Below are 16,389 nucleotides of genomic sequence, written 5' to 3' on the forward strand. Positions count from 1 at the left end.
ACCACCATCTGGTGGCCGTGAAGGCTTCTCTCTCGCCGGGGAGGCGGGGGTCGGCCTACTGGCATTTTAACAACAGCCTGCTGGAGGACGTGGGCTTCGCGGCGTCCTTCCGGGAGTTCTGGCTGGCCTGGCGCGAGCAGCGGCACGCCTTTCCCTCGGCACGGCGGTGGTGGGACCTGGGAAAGGTGCGCGCGCAGCTCTTCTGCCGCGACTATACTCGGGGGGCCAGCCAGCGGCGGGATACGTTGATAGGGCAGCTGGAACGGGAGGTCCTTGAGCTGGAGAGGCGTCTAGCCGCCAGCCCCGGAGATCTATCCCTCTGCGGCACGTACCAGGACAAGCGGGACGAGCTCAGGACCCTCGACGCCCATCGGGCACAGGGGGCCTTGGTGAGGTCGCGAATGCAACTCCTCCGGGAGATGGACCGCGGCTCCCGCTTCTTCTACACCCTGGAGAAAAAGAGGGGTGCCCAAAAACATATCCTCTGCCTTCTGGCGGAGGATGGCACCCCTCTTACGGATCCGGTGGAGATGCGCGAGAGGGCTCGCGCCTTCTACGCCGCCCTTTTCTCCCCAGATCCGACCGACGCCGACGCCCGCAGGGCGCTCTGGGACCAACTCCCGTCGGTCAGCATGGGCGACCGGGATCGGCTGGAGCTTCCTCTCACTCTGGCCAAGCTCTCGAAAGCCCTCCGTCTCATGCCCACCAATAAATCCCCGGGCATGGACGGGCTGACCGTGGAGTTTTACCGCGTGTTTTGGGACGTCCTCGGCCCAGACCTGCTTGGCGTCTGGGCCAAGGCCCTGAAAAGCGGGGTGCTCCCCCTCTCGTGCAGGCGTGCAGTCCTCAGCCTGCTACCCAAGAAGGGGGACCCCCGCGACCTCAAGAACTGGCGTCCCATCTCGCTCCTCAGCACGGACTACAAGATCATTGCCAAAGCCATCTCCCGTCGCTTGGGGTCCGTGCTGCAGGACGTGGTCCACCCCGACCAGACCTACACCGTCCCGGGCCGCACCATCTTGCAGAATTTGTCCCTGGTCCGGGATCTCTTAGAGCTTGGGTGCAGGGACGGCCTGTCGTTCGCCCTCCTGTCCCTGGACCAGGAGAAGGCTTTCGACAGGTTGGACCACGGGTATCTCCTGAGCACCCTGCAGGGCTTCGGCTTCGGACCCCGCTTCGTCGGGTTTCTCCGTGTGCTGTACGCTGCCTTGGAGTGCATGGTCAAGCTCAACTGGACCCTGACCGCTCCGGTCAGCTTCGGACGGGGAGTACGACAATGCTGCCCGCTCTCAGGACAGCTGTACGCTCTGGCCATCGAGCCCTTCCTTTGCCTCCTTCGGCGAAGGTTGACGGGGTTGGCGCTTCCAGAGGCAGGGCTGCAGCTAGTCCTGTCGGCGTATGCCGACGATGTGCTCCTCGTGGTCCAGGACCCGGGAGACCTGGCGCGTCTGGAGGCCTGCCAAGCTATCTACTCGGCAGCCTCCTCCGCCCGGGTCAACTGGGTCAAGAGCTCTGGCCTGGTGGTCAGGACCGGATGGCAGACGAGCCGCCTCCCACCCGCGCTTCAGGCCATCCGGTGGAGCGCGGGTCCGCTGCTCTATATAGGTGTCTTTCTCTCCGCCACGCATCCCTCTCCGCCGGAAAACTGGCAAGGCCTAGAGAGCAGGGTCGCTGAGCGGTTGCGGAGGTGGACAGGGCTACTCCAGTGTCTCTCCCTCCAAGGGAGAGCGCTGGTGTTGAACCAACTAGTCCTGTCCATGCTCTGGCACTGCCTCGGCACCCTGGTCCCACCCCCCGGGTTCCTGGACCAGCTCCAGAGGTTAATCCTGGAGTTCTTCTGGCCAGGACTGCACTGGGTCCCTGCAGGGGTACTCCATCTCCCCCCGGAGGAGGGGGGACAGGGCCTGACCTGCACGCGCACTCAGGTCCATGTCTTCCGCCTCCGGGCCCTGCAGAGGCTTCTCAACACCAACAGTGCATATAGTCCGGCGTGGAGCACGCTGGCGCTCGCTTTCCTCCGCCGTTACCGACGGCTCCGATGTGACCGGCAGCTCCTCTATTTATCCTGCAGAGACCGTCCGCGAGGCCTCTCGGAGCTGCCGGCCTTCTACCAGGACCTCCTCCGCACTTGGCGGCTGCTCGCAGCCTCCAGGTCCTTAGGGGCCACCGTGGGAGAAGACCTCCTCGCGGAGCCCCTGCTACACAACCCCCACCTTCGTGTGCAGGCGGCGGAGTCTCGCATGGTGCGCCGGAGGCTGGTCCTAGGTGGAATCACCAGGGTCGGAGACCTCCTGGACTACGAGCGGGGGGACTGGATGGAGGCCCCGGCGCTCGCCCGGCGCATGGGGCTCTCCGACCTACGCTCCCCCCATCTCGTACTCCGGGAGGTGAAGGCTGCCCTGCCCTCCACCGCTCACAGTTACCTCGGCCGGGTCCTGCGAGAGGGTGCACCCCGCCCCCCTCCCACTCCTAGTCCTCCAGACCTCTTCGTGGGCCCCCGGCTTCACGATCCTACCCGCCCCCCTCCCCCCCATCACCTCAGCCGGCTGCACACTTTCCAGCCGGTCCCCTTCCGAACCGCACCTCGACACCTTCTGTACGTGCTCGTGCTTCACACGCTCCACTTCCCCACCCTCGTGTCCCGCCCCGATCACAAATGGCGGGACCTCTTGCCGTCATCGGAGGGTGGGGAGCCCCGGTGGGCCGGCCTCTACTCCACCTTGGTCCCGCGGCCCGCCGGGGACATCAGCTGAAGAATCCTCCACGGAGCGGTGAGCACGGGCGTGTACCTGGCGCGGTTCACCCCCATCCCGGACACCTGTACCTTTTGCGGCATGAGGGAGAACCTGGCGCACATCTACATCGAGTGCGCCAGGCTGCAGCCCCTCTTCCGGCTCCTCCAGAACCTCCTCTTGAGGTTCTGGCTGCACTTCTCCCCACACCTTCTCATCCTCTCACACCCTATCTGTGGCCCCACAAAGTCGCAGGACCTCCTCGTCAGCCTCCTCCTGGCCACGGCCAAAATGGCCATTTACAAAACCAGGGACAGGAGGCTGGCAGGGGGGGTGACCTGCGACTGTGGGGCCTACTTCCGTTCCTACCTCCGCTCACGAATCCGAGCAGAGTTCCTCTGGGCGGCGTCCACCAACTCCCTGGATGCCTTTGAGGAATGGTGGGCGCTGTCCGGGGTCCTCTACTCAGTGTCCCCCTCTGGCTCCCTCATTTTAAACCTTTGACCCTCAATCCCGCTCCTGGTTTTTCTTTCGTTGTCCCCCGTATTTACTTGGAACTGGGCTGTTTTTAATGGGTCCCCTCTCATCGTGAGAGGGGCCTTGTAGCCGTGGGCAGGCTATGCCTGCCCACTCCCCCGGCATCCAATAGGTACAACAGCCTTGAGCAAGAAGGCCATGCTCAAGCACCTAGGACTGTATGCCCCTCCTCTAAACCAAATGGCCTCCTGAAACATGGGATTTTTTAGCAGGCTGAAAGGGGGAAGGACTACTACCAACTCATCTCCAGGGTTCATATGGAACCAAAAGCTAACATGTGGGCTAGATGGAGATGGGATGCTGAAGGCCAAAAACGACCACTTCTACACACAGCCAGGCATATCATGATTACACGAACTGATATACAACAAAGTACAGGGTATTAAAATACTGGATTGTCTATCTTATAGACCACTGTTTGGAGCTAGAACTTCTCAGCCTAGTCTAACCCTAACCCCTCTTCTATTTATATGCTCACAAGCTTTTGTAAATGAAGCAATATTATAGCAAAATGACATATAATTTTATTGTAAAAAAAAAAAGTTAAGAACTGGCTTTTAGGCCTGAGTGATGGAAATTTTTTAAACTGATTTGACTCATCAGGAATTGTGTAACCTCACAGAAGTGTCCTGTTTGTGTACAGGCCAAACACAAACAAATGATAAATTAAACAAGTCAGTTTACATTCTCCAATCTACTAGCCCATTCTAGTTTGTAAATTATATTCCTCCTAGTAATGTAATTGGACTGTATAAAGAAATTGACTCAATCTCTTATTATAAACTACATCATTACACTGAGGTTCTTAAGCATTAATACACAACTGCATCTTTGTACATGGGCTGAAATTAAATATATACATTCAACTGTGCATCTGCGAACTTGAAATTGCACAAAATTTAACAGTTTAATTTCTTATAGGTTATGAGGGAAGGTTAACAAACATGTAGAGATTCTTGTTTTGAATAAATCCACATGTTAAATTTTGGATGTATAACAATCTTAGATCAAGCAGTTATTTCACCCTGTTTTGGGTTCCATTATAAAATATTAACCTAGCTTTAATAGCTACATAAAATGACTAAATTTTAAATTAATTTTCACTTTGTTTCAACATCTGGGAGAACATGTATTCCACTCATCTGAATAAGAAATACAACCAATATTTATCTTCATTCTTTTTCCACTACTCTTAAACAGCTGGATTTAATCTATAGTCATCACCTCTATAACACAGGCCACAAAAAGATTCTTCCAAGCCTTTCATGCATGAGAAATACAGGGTTCCAAGAAGCTTTCACACAGAAACTTGTTCAAATGGTGCACATGTTTTTCCTACACTGCTGCAATTCCAACTGGTGTAATTGATTGGAACAAGATTCACAACAATGGCCCAGAGCCATGCAGCACTATCCCAGGGCTAAAGCTGACTAAGCACTGATGCTAGTACACCTATAATGGTGAAATGAGTTTTCCCAATGCAATCTTGCAATGTTCCTACTCACCCTTCAGTAACAACTTTCACGGCTGACAACTTCAGAAAAGACCTACTGGGTCAGACCAAAGGTACACCTAGCTCAGCATCCTGTCTTCCAACAGTGGCCAATGCCAGCTGCCCCAGAGTGAGGAAACAGAAAAAGTAATCATTGAGTGATCATCATGTCATCCTTTTCCAGCCTCTGTGAAAGAGTCTAGGGACACCATTCTAACCCATCCTAGCTAATAAGTATCTACATCCTAAGCTCAATGAATTTAGCTGGTTCTTTTTTGAACCTTGATGAACTCCTGGTCTTCACAACATGCTCAGGCAAGGAGTTCCACAGGTTGACTGTGTGTTGTGTGAAAAAAAGCTTCCTTTTGTTTGTTTAAACCTGCTATTAATTTCATTTGGTGACTCTTCATTCTAATGTTATGGTAACAAGTAAATAACTTTTCCCTATTTACTTTCTCCAGATTTATCATGATTTTACAGACCTCTGTCATATCCCTCTTAGTCTCCTCTTTTCTAGCTGAAAAGTCCCAGTCTTTTTAATCTCTCTTCATACGACACGCATTCCAAACCCTTAATCATTTTTGTTGCTCTTTTCTGAACCTTTCTAATGCCAAGATACCATTTTTGAGATGCGGTGACCACATCTGTATACAGCATTCAAGATGTGGGTGTGTCATGGATTTATACAGAGGCAATAAGATATTCTTTGTCTTATTCTATATCCCTTTGTTAATGACTTTTAACACTGTTTGCATTTCTGACTGCTGCAGTGTGTTGAGTGGATTTTCTCAAAGAACTATCCACAGTGACTCCAAGATCACTCTTGAGATACTATGGCTATACCCCATCATTTGTATGCATAGTCTCTGTCCACTTGTTCAGCCACTCACTACCAGGTACACACAGACTTGAGAGCAGCTGAAGCAGCTGGGGCTTCACTCTGAGTCCTGCTACAACCAGTTGTAGTGAGAGAGAAATGTACAGCAAAATTCAACTTGATTAAAAGCCTTTAAACATTTTATCCAATCCACCTCCCTTCTTTTAGTCCCACAAGTTCATTAACTAAAAAGATGGACAAAATTGATTAAGTTATAACCACTACCAATGTGCAGATATTTGGCACACTGTAATTCCCTAAAGGACTTTTTTTAAGGGGGATTAAACAGATGTTGCTTCAGCAGTAGCTCCCACTCTTGAGTTAACTAGTGCACAGCTTAAGTACCCTTGTTGCCCAAAGCCAGTCCAGCAGTAACTAGGAAAAGGCGAATGACTCTCCAAATTTGCATCTATGCAGAGAGAGAGAGGAAATGGATTGTCTTTCGAGATACTTGCAGGTAATCGTACCAAGAAGACCCACATGAAACAGTCATCAGAAAAAGTTATATATGTGTACAGGTACTTCCTTCAGACATTATGCACCTGTTCCAAGATCCTGGGCTGGGCTAGGCTAGGAGCAACAATTTGTAGGACCAGTTATGATTGCAGAGAACACTAACCTAAAACAAGATAGCTAACTTGTACACTGACTGCCCCGCTATACTCACTGCTTCAGTTAAATTACTCCAAATTGCAATTGCCTCTCAAGCATACAAATGGTGAAGTCCTAGGAGATTTGCCATTGATATTAATGGGGCTAGAATATCATTCAAGATGTGTAAGCATGTGGAAGAAAAGCACATAGGAAATCCAGATGATTCATCAAAATGATCAATCATTTGGACTATCCACACTGGCTGTAAGACAGCTCTTGGGTCATCTTCTTCCTGTTAAGGGCAATCCCTAGTTTGGCTATTTAGTTCATACTAATTCCACAAATATTTTCATGTTATGATCTAATTATCAGAGTCAGTTATTTTTAATAACTGACTAACGTTGACATGTTCAGTTGAATTTGGATCCAGATCTAAATTTCTCCAAAAAGATTTCATTAGTTATTTTAAACAGGTAAGAGAAAGACAAAGAGCAAAATGTTCAGAGGGACTGTATCTTTCGGAGTGTTATGACCCATACGTTATTTCAAGAACTTGGTATCTGCTATTTCCCACGCCAGATTTCATACATACCTTTCAGCACTTTGCACTCTACACATTCTGTCATGTCAACATGACAACTCTGTCTCTCCCTCTATCCAAAAATAGAATGCACTAACCCCAAAGAGAGAGCTACTCAAAGGGCCAACTGGTGGAGCGTCTTTCTGGGAATGAACATAGGCAATTCCTTTAGGGAGTTGTACAACCCTTTATGGGGTTGACCATTGAAAAGTAGAATGAATCTTTCCATAACGTTTGCTACTGTCTCATATAGTTCCTCGCCTTTCTTCCCTCTTACTCCCCAAAAATACTGAAATATGTTTGCTCAGAAACTTTTGATGAAGATGTAAAACATTACTTGGACATAAGAATAGCTATATGGGTCAGACCAATGGTCCACCTAGCCCAGGATCTAGTCTTCTGACTATTCTGCTTAACAGACAATGATGGACTTTTCCTCCATGAATTTATTTTACTAAGCTCTCTTCTAGTTTTGGTCTTCACATCTGATGGCAAGCAGTATCACTTTTAGTAGCACTAGATAATTTCCCATGTGTCCCACATTCTCAGATAATCATTTGTTTGTTGGAAAAAATATGAATCCCATATTAAAATATAAAATACTTTATCCCCCAAAAAGTTGGGTCTTTTTGTTTACCCCTATGTTGTTACAGTTTTCTCAGGGTAACTTTCTTTCCAAACTTAAACTCAGACTCACACCCTGAGTCATGTCCATGAGATACTCCATATGCGATGTGTGACCATACTCCTTCCACACAATGGAGATCATCTCTTTGGGAGCTTGCTCCCTCTATCCTGTTATGGAGTGGGACCTGAATATTTGCCAGGCTGTTGTAGGGTTGTGTCCAGAGAGTCTGCATTCACAGAAAGTTATACACAACGATCTGAATTGCTTGATAACCTAGACAGAAAAAAAAAACAAAACAACATGTAAAGTCACGCACCCAGGAACAGAGAATGTAGGCTGTTCATACAGAATGGGAGACTGACTATGAAGGGAAGCACTGACTCTGGAAGAGACTTAAAGGTCACAGTGCATAAAAAGCTGAACTTGAGCACCTAGTGTGGTGCTGCAGCTAAAAGGGTTGTTATTCTAGAATGTATAAGTGGGGAAGTAAATAAAAGTGGGGAGGTTGTATCTGGCATTAACATGACTGATGCTGGAATACGGTGTCCAGTTATGCTGTTCACAGTTCAAGAGGGATGGTGAGTAACTGGAGAGTATTCAGAGAAGACCTACAAGAATAGTTAAAAGATTAGAAAACGTGATAGACCACACCTCTGCCCACCCTGCTACCCTAACCCCACCTCTTCCCATCCAGTGACACCTTTTCTCCCTGAGTAGGCCCCATCTCTGTTCCTTCCCCACGAACACCTCATGCACCCTGTGAAACTGCTGATTGCATTAGGTGAGAAACACTGGGCAGGAATGGGAGGATGTGATCAGTGGGGCCACCAGCAGGAGCACTGGTGGGGGACGAGGGGGTGGCAGTGATGGCCATCAGTAGGGTGCTCAATACCCACTAATATATTTTTTCATGGGTGCTCCAGAGGACCCATGGAGTCAGAACTCATGCTCAAGGAGTCCAGTCTATTTAGCTTAACAAGGAGAAGGTTAAAGAATAACAAATCACATTATCCAACCACCCACACAGGCAAGTAGAGTAAGAAGTAGAGGGCTCCTGAATTTTGGATACATTCAGACTAGAAATGAAGTGCAAATTTTTAATCAATGAGGGTAATTAACCCTTGGAACAATTTTCTAAGGTATAGCAGTTCATGATTCACCATCCTGGCACCTCCTGCTGGTCATTTCAAGAACTAGCACAGTCCAGTCTGAGAGCATCCTCTCCTGGCAGTGTCTCACCCCCTTTTTTTTTCCCGTTCTCCAGCCCTTGGCAGGAGCCGTGTCCCTCAGACCATTGTACCCTTCCCCCACGGTACTGATCAACAGTGCCCCCACACTTTAAGGTCCTTCCTTCCCAGGAAACCTCCCCTGCTCCTTAACTGCCTTGCATGTTCCTTAGACCACTGCTCCCTGATGCTTGCACCTTCTCAGCCCTTGTATCCAGGCCCTCAGCCCGAGAGGTATCAGGTAGGAACATTTCTCAGGCTCCCCTGAGCCTGTCCATCACTGCTTCATCAAGTATGCTTCTTTCTTCCTCTTCTGAAACCCCTCCTACACCCTCATTAATCATGACTCAACTACTCTCTACTCTGCTGAGAAGCTTGTTTTAACTGGACTCCCCCAGCAAGCCACTCTTCGATTTGCTTCCTATGAACCTCTCCTTGACTGGCTGGGTTCATCCAGGCATCCAATAGCCTGCTTTTAACCCCTCTCTAGCCAGAGTGAAGCAGCTGGCCCACTAAAAAAGGTACATGGTTGATTTAACATCACTGGAATTTTTTAAGTCAAGATAAGATATTTTTCTAAAATATAACTCTAGGTCAACCAAGGACATCAGGGAAATTCTATGGTCTGTGTTATACAGGAAGTAATATGAGATGACTAGACTGTTCCCTTCTTGCCTTACCATCTATAAATGTGTTATTGTGAGCACTTCACAGATTATTAAAATGAATATATTTATTTAAGTCAACACAAGAAAAATCTCTGTATCTTTCTCTTTTTTCCCCATTCTGTACAGTGGCCATTGAAACCTTTGATTTTGATGAGGTTTTTGAAGGAAGAATGAACGAACGATGTATTTGATTCTGGAGTTGCTATAGTTCACAGTCATTCTGATCTGTTCTAGAAGTGAGTTCCACTCTATTAACTTACTTGCTCCGAAAGTTTTGTCTGAAATTTGTGTGACAAATGTGCAAATGCCTCAATCCTATATGATTGATGTCTCATACCAATTAGTTATTCAGCTTTGCTTTCTTGAACCATATGGCTATGTCTACATTAGCCCCCCACCTTTTGAAAGAGGCATGCTAATGAATATGCAGTGTTTCATTAGCATACTGGCAGCCATGGCGATTCGAAAATGCTGCTTTCAAATTGCACACCACCTGTATAGATGGGGGCCTTTGGAAAGGACCCTCCCAGTCTTCAAAAGCCCCTTATTCCTATTTGGTTTTAGGAGTAAGGGGCTTTCAAAAACTTGGGGGTCCTTTCAAAAGGCCCCCATCTATATGGGTGGTGTGCAATTCAAAAGCAGCACTTTCGAATTGCTGTGGTCACCATTGTGCTAATGAGGCACTGCATATTCATGTCAGCTCCTCATTAGCATATCCCAAAGTGTCTCATAAGCATCCCCCTTTTGAAGAGCAGGGACTAGGGTACACATAGCCTATGTGAGCTAAAATTGTCTGAGTGCCAGAACATTTTCAAGCAATGCCTGGTAGTACTTTAAAACAGAGTTTACCCAAACTTCTCTTGTAAGTCAGCACTGATATAGTTTTATATTATGAAATAAATTTTAAAAGCGGGAAGATCTGAAAAAATAGACCCCTCCTCAATTCAGGGGGTTTATTTTATCTTTACAAAGAAAGCCTATATAAGCTTATTAGAAAAGGTTTATACACACATATACTATTTATATTGCTGCTGTCATGTGCTATGTAGCCTCTTAAAAGTGAGTTAAATTTAAAAACAGAATGAAAGAAATACAACTCGAAAAACAAAACTGCAGATGCACCCTGGAGATAGATATATAGATATATGCTTTTAAAAAATAGTTATAACACTTCCAGTTGGCTGTTTGATTCAGTGTTTTGATTATAGTATTAGTGATACATGTTCAGACTTAATTCTCAGTGTAAAGATGAAATTAGGCTTAGTCAACCCAATTAGAAGTCCTGGTTTTTGGCATTCACTAGAAGATAAAGAAGATACTTTGTTATTGTTAATAATAATCATTGTTCACCATATTTAATGCTAATATCTATTTTTTCCTTCTTTTAATATTAAATTATTTTCTTAATCAGAGTTCTCACTTCAATGACACACCAACATTTCTCCTCCACACTCAGATGCCTTTGGAAATGGAGATACATAAAGCAATTATGTAGATGTCTTTAGTGCAGCTTTTCTCTTGATGAAATTGTATTTTGCATTAGTAACCTGTATGCAATAACACAAAACCAGGTTTGGCTGGATTGGTGGAAAGGGTAAGAAAGAAGTCTCAAAGTTTGTAAATATATGCATATCCTGGCCCAGACATTCTCAGTAAACTTGTGAATGACAGTAGTCAAAGGAAAGCAATGAGACCCACTGTAAAAATTGGGGACAATACCTTATGTTTAATAGTAAAAGACAGTATTGAACAGAAACACTGTAAGGAGCTATGAAATACTGCATGATTGACACAGGTACTATGAAGGCTCATTTCTGGAGGCACAAGGCCAAAAGGGCAGACTACAGAACTATCTGGGTAAAAGATTTTTAGTTAGATATCAGAAAGCAATAAGCATTCAGCCTCACAGCAAAATGCAAGGTGGAACAGATCATTTAGCATAAGTCATTAGCACTTATTCAAGGGACTATTCAAGATAGATATGTGATAGCAAACGTGATTTAAAATAAAAATTTGCTCTGCTGCAGCTTCAGCTTTATCTTCTGTTCCTCCACAGATTTTTTCTAAAATAAGACATAGTTTGAATACTTAAAAAGTGACCCATTGTGGCAGAATGAGAGTCACAGAACGCCACATTCACTGTGACATGAGAATGTGACAGGGTAGAATTCTGGAATTTAGATATAAAACCACAGGAAGTTACAGTTTCCATTTTCCCTGATGGAATATAGCCAAATGAGGTGACCATTCATGACCACAAACACCAGAACTGAACTCAGGAATTTCTGCTGGAGTTGTGTTAGCCTGCCCTCTAGTGAATTAGTTACAACACTGAAATGAACACTTGCCAGAATTTGAAGAGATGTGAGATAGAAAAAATTGGTGATCACTTGGTGGTAAAGATACATTTTGATACCATAAAGAAAAAAAGAGTAAAAAAGACTACATTGAAAGAAAGTTGTATGTAAAAAGTTTGCAAATTTCTGAACTAAGGCTGTCTATGCAACTTTACCTACCCAGGGTAAAGACCATGTCTACATGTTAATGAGGTAGTTCAGAAGATGCTAATGAGGCGCTGCCATGATGGCATAATGGCGGTGATGCACGATTCAGAAGTGCCGCTTTTGGAACACATGCTGCCCACATTGATGGGGGGCCTTTTGAAAGGACTCCCTGATTTCGAAATCCCCTTCTTCCCAGTTGCTTTTAGGAAGCAGAACAATATTTTATGTCTGATATTGGTCTCTCAATATTCTGATAATTTTTCAGTATAGAGAATGAAACACAAAACAAAAATAACCCCTACCAATTTACAAGATAATGAACAAAAAGAAAGCTTACTATTTCTTATTTCACTCATATAATAGCTTTTAGAGGAAGATAACTCTAACTCTATGTATGAACACGTATGCTTGATCTGTCAGAGAATTTTGATTGTTTTCAAAGTCTAATGAAACCAGAACTCTTTAGAGCAGAGGTAGCCAACCCACAGCTCTTTGATCAATGAAATACAGCTCCTGCTCAGAGCTGCACACCCAGACTGTTCACCACCACTCTGTACATGCACCCCAGTGTCTGAAGGGGGAAGCACATGGTGGCATCACGGGTGAGTCCCAGGCACTGGGTTACATCAAGGAGACTGGGGATGCCTGGCACTGGAGGAGTGGTGGGGTGGATGCAAGGGGGCTTGGGGTGGCTGGCTCTGCAGGAGATTGGGCTAGAGCAGGAAGGCTGGGAGTGTCTGGCTCTGGGGGAGAGGGAGGGCACTAAGCCGTTTTTTTATGTATTTATTTTATCTATCTATCTAGTTCTTTCTCTCTATATATATAATACACACACACACACACACACATCGATAAATAAAAATAAATATATATTACGCGGCCCTTTGCACTCTAGCCACAGCTATTTTGGCTCTTAGCCTGTAAATGGTTGGCCACCACTGCTTTAGAGACCCAGAAGGAAAATACTGTTCTTTCCACAGACTGTTCTACGGTGAGCTGGCTAGGGTGCTTAATCTTTTATCCTGAGTACCTAGTGTGCACCTCTTCTCTCTTTGCCCTCAGACTTCCATGTTAACAGAGGAAATGTGAAAGATATGGCAGGAGAGCTGACTAGAATATCAGTATCAGATGTTTTTAACTGAAGCTGTGTGACTGCCTCATATAGAGAGATTCACAATTCTTATATCATTGCCACACAGTAGGCAAAGGGACTTGTAGCCTTCAACGTAGCTGGAATTCCTAGGCACTGTGATAATGCACATTAATAATAATAGCAAAGAGTGGATTTGTTTCACAAGGTAGACAGGTTGGTTAATCTAAATTTCTTCTTGCGGCACGGAAGTTTCTAACTGTTTGCGAGATAAAATTGAGCAGATATAGGGTAAACTATCTGGCTCCGTGGTGTTGTGCTGTCTTCTCTGAGTGAATTTGTGGTAATGCTCACTGAGGTATTAGAGGTACAGGGAGTTCTTCATTCCATAACCTGCTCTTCCAGTAGGGCTATGTCTACACTAGCAAGTTTTTTCAAAAAAGCCACAGCGCTTTCAAAAAATCCCACAGTGCATCTACACACAAAATGTGTTCTTTCAATAGTAAATCAGAAGAACGTAGCACTTCTTCCGGTGGCTTCTTCCTCAACCAGATGAGAAAATGCCTTTTTCCAAAAGATTCTTTCAGAACGAAACATTTGTAGACACCCCGAGAGCCGCTTTTTCAAAAAAGCAGTCCTCCTGGCATCCAATTTTCCAATTCCTGACCCACTTTTTCAAAAAAGAGTGGGCACTGTGTAGACGCTCCTTATCAAACGAGCAGATCATTTTTTTTTTCCAATCTGCTTTTTTGTGTGTGAACGAGGTCTTCTGAAAGTTTTTTCAGATGAAATCTTCTGGAAGAACTTCTTTCAAAGGATTGCTGTAGTGTAGACGCACCCCAAGTGTCCCTCTTGGCTGAGGTGGGACAGTTAAGAGAAAAAACTGATTCACTGGTGGTTAACATTATTAACACTTTTCTTACAGAGGCTACCATGCCAGCTTCGCTTAGAGAAGCTGCTGTGCAGAAGAACCACCATGATACTAACAAGCTAGTTAATTATACCATAATATCTAATTTTCTACTTTTACATAAGACTAGAAATCCTAAATGTAGAGCCCTTTGCAGATACAGAATTGGTATCTGCATCCTCATCTGCAAAAATGACTGGGGGTAATGTGCATCCATACCCAGAGATACAGATACCCATAGATATAAAGCAAATATCCGCATACATGGAGCGTTCCAGACATAATTTTTTTATCCATAGCCGCCTCTGTCTCCACGCACTAGATCACCACTGTGAGAGAACGTTCTAATTTTTTTCCATCCATGTCCAGAATAACTTTTGTGACGTGCACTAAGCCATGTGCAAATGCCAACGGCCAACACACACACTGTGGACGCTCTGCTCTTAAGGTGACCGCCCAAGCACTCAGCTTACTTTTCAGGAAACACAACTACTAGGGCAAGAAAGCGAGAGGTACTCCAGCCAGCCCGCCTTAGGAAACCACCTTCCGCTTCCTTCCATGGGACGAGCCCACCCCCAGTTCGATCACTTCCGCCTCGCTTCAACGTGCTGAGGTCAGAGGATGTGTGTGACACACAGCTCCGTCTCCTTTTCCGATAGTCTCTGCAATACGTACCTACGCTTTCACCGCTCCCAGCGACCTTCGCGCGCACAACCGGATCCTTACTCCCAGCAGCCCTCGCGCCGCACTGCTCCACCTCTCTTGCCCCCTCTTTCCGGTGACAGCCGTTTGGGGGCGGCTAGGCAGCCATTTTGTTCCCTGGACCCTAGGTTCTTGGACTCGGCGGCGGCCGAGGTGGTTGGGGGTACCTGCCGCAGCGCTGGCCGCATTTTAAAGAGTTTTTATCAGTTTCAGGGGTAGCTGTTCGGCCTCGTTTTAAAGCGCCATGTCCGGAGAGGGAGCCGCTGGCGACCAGGTGAGCGGGAGTTACGAGGCCAAGCCCCTACGGGTGGCGGCTTGGGGCGGGCTGCGGCGAAGGGGGCACTGTGTAGGTCTGGAATGAGGGGTTTGGCGGGACGTTCTCTGATTGGGGAGGGGGCTGCCGAGCCGCTGGGCGCGTGCACGGGAGCGCCGGGGAGACGCCATGCGAGGCGCTGAAGCCGCGGGAGGCTTTTTGCTCTTTGGCGTAGCTCCCGGCCTCGCTGGTCTCTTGTGGCATGGAGGTACAATCAAGTGGGCCCGGTCTTGGCTTTCCCCTGCAAAGTGTACGAAACCGCAGTCTCCAGTTTTTAACAAAATAGAGCTGAGAAACGCATTGCAGGCGCTCACGGTACATGCTGGCCTTTTAGACCAGTAAAAGCTATTTTTTTTGAAGTCTACTTTTGCTGTTCGTACTGGTAAGTACTTTTTTTCCCTCCCCTTCGATTCATCTTGGACAATAGGAAGTGCAATCACTTCCTGTTTCTGGATTTTCTGCACAGTAGTATTTTCGTTTCAGGCTCCAAGCGAGGTTTGAAACCCAATTAAACCATGAATGTCCAAATAACTTACTGGTTTTTGTATTATGTATTTACATTTTGGGCTTACAGTAAGAGATGGTTCCCTTTTGTGACTTTCTAAATTTCAGAAGAGTAGCGTGCTATAAAATGTTTTTAATAAATGCGTTTAGGAAGGAAAATATTGAAATGTACTCGTTCTGCAAATTCTTGTCTTCCCCGGACAGTTTTCTGATGGAGGGAATCTAGTCCCTGTTGCTTTTTGTGAGACAAATATTTCCTTTTAATTATTTTCCTTTTAACTAGTTTTACATAATCTTAATTGTGTGTTTAATATGTTTTGGTGGATAAATAACTTTTCATTAACTTATTTCTGCTTTGTTTTTCTTTTTGTTTTTGTAAGTAGATAACAATCTGGTACTTTACATCATGCCTCTTTGAACTGGTGTTATTATGAAATGCTTCCTTCATTTACCATCACTTTTTCTTTCTCTTTTTTTGGTATTGAAGATCTGCTTGAAAGTCAGAGCTATATTTTCAGTCCATACTCGTTTTGTGTGGAAATTCAGTTTCTGTAGCTGGCAGACAATCTCATAGGAGATGGAGACTTCATGCATAATGAAACGTATTGAGGGTTCTGCTTATCTATTCTTAGTCTATGTCTACACTATCAGCTAAATTCAAATTTAAGGCAGTTAGTTTGATTGGACCAAGTGACCATCTTCACAGTAAATACCTTGAGCTCGATTTAGAGAGCGCTAATATAGCGTCGTTGAAACTGGATGAGTGCAGCGTCAAGTTTGAATTTAAAAGTTCAAATGAAGGTTGGTGTGGAAGCGCTATGTCATAAAATTGAATTCGTTTGCCTCCAGAGGCTGACTGGCGCTGCCGCACCTGGCTCCCTGCTACTCATGGGAGCCCGAAAACTGACCAGTGCCACTGCACCTGGTTCCCTGCTGCACCAAGCTCTGGTCCATTTCCCCACTTCCCCAAGCTGTGGGGACCCGGAAACCAGGTAGCAGGGTGAGCCTTCCCTGCAGGGGAAGGTGCAGAAT

At 46.1% G+C, this 16,389-nt stretch overlaps 1 protein-coding gene across 2 annotated transcripts in view; it reads left to right on the forward strand.

Annotated features, from left to right (window-relative positions):
* Positions 1–14,628: 14,628 nt before the first annotated feature.
* CSTF3 (cleavage stimulation factor subunit 3) overlaps positions 14,629–16,389 on the forward strand; it is a 91,087-nt gene continuing 89,326 nt past the window's right edge. Inside the window, exon 1 of one of the 2 annotated variants that reach the window (XM_074997628.1) lies at positions 14,629–14,814. In XM_074997628.1, the coding sequence (XP_074853729.1) occupies positions 14,785–14,814 (30 nt within the window). In that variant the 5' untranslated portion in view covers positions 14,629–14,784. The remainder of the gene's footprint in view (positions 14,815–16,389) is intronic. The other variant, XM_074997630.1, reaches the window with a different exon arrangement.

The sequence above is a fragment of the Carettochelys insculpta genome, chromosome 6 (genome assembly GCF_033958435.1).
Source record: "Carettochelys insculpta isolate YL-2023 chromosome 6, ASM3395843v1, whole genome shotgun sequence".
In the NCBI taxonomy this organism is placed as follows: domain Eukaryota; kingdom Metazoa; phylum Chordata; order Testudines; family Carettochelyidae; genus Carettochelys; species Carettochelys insculpta.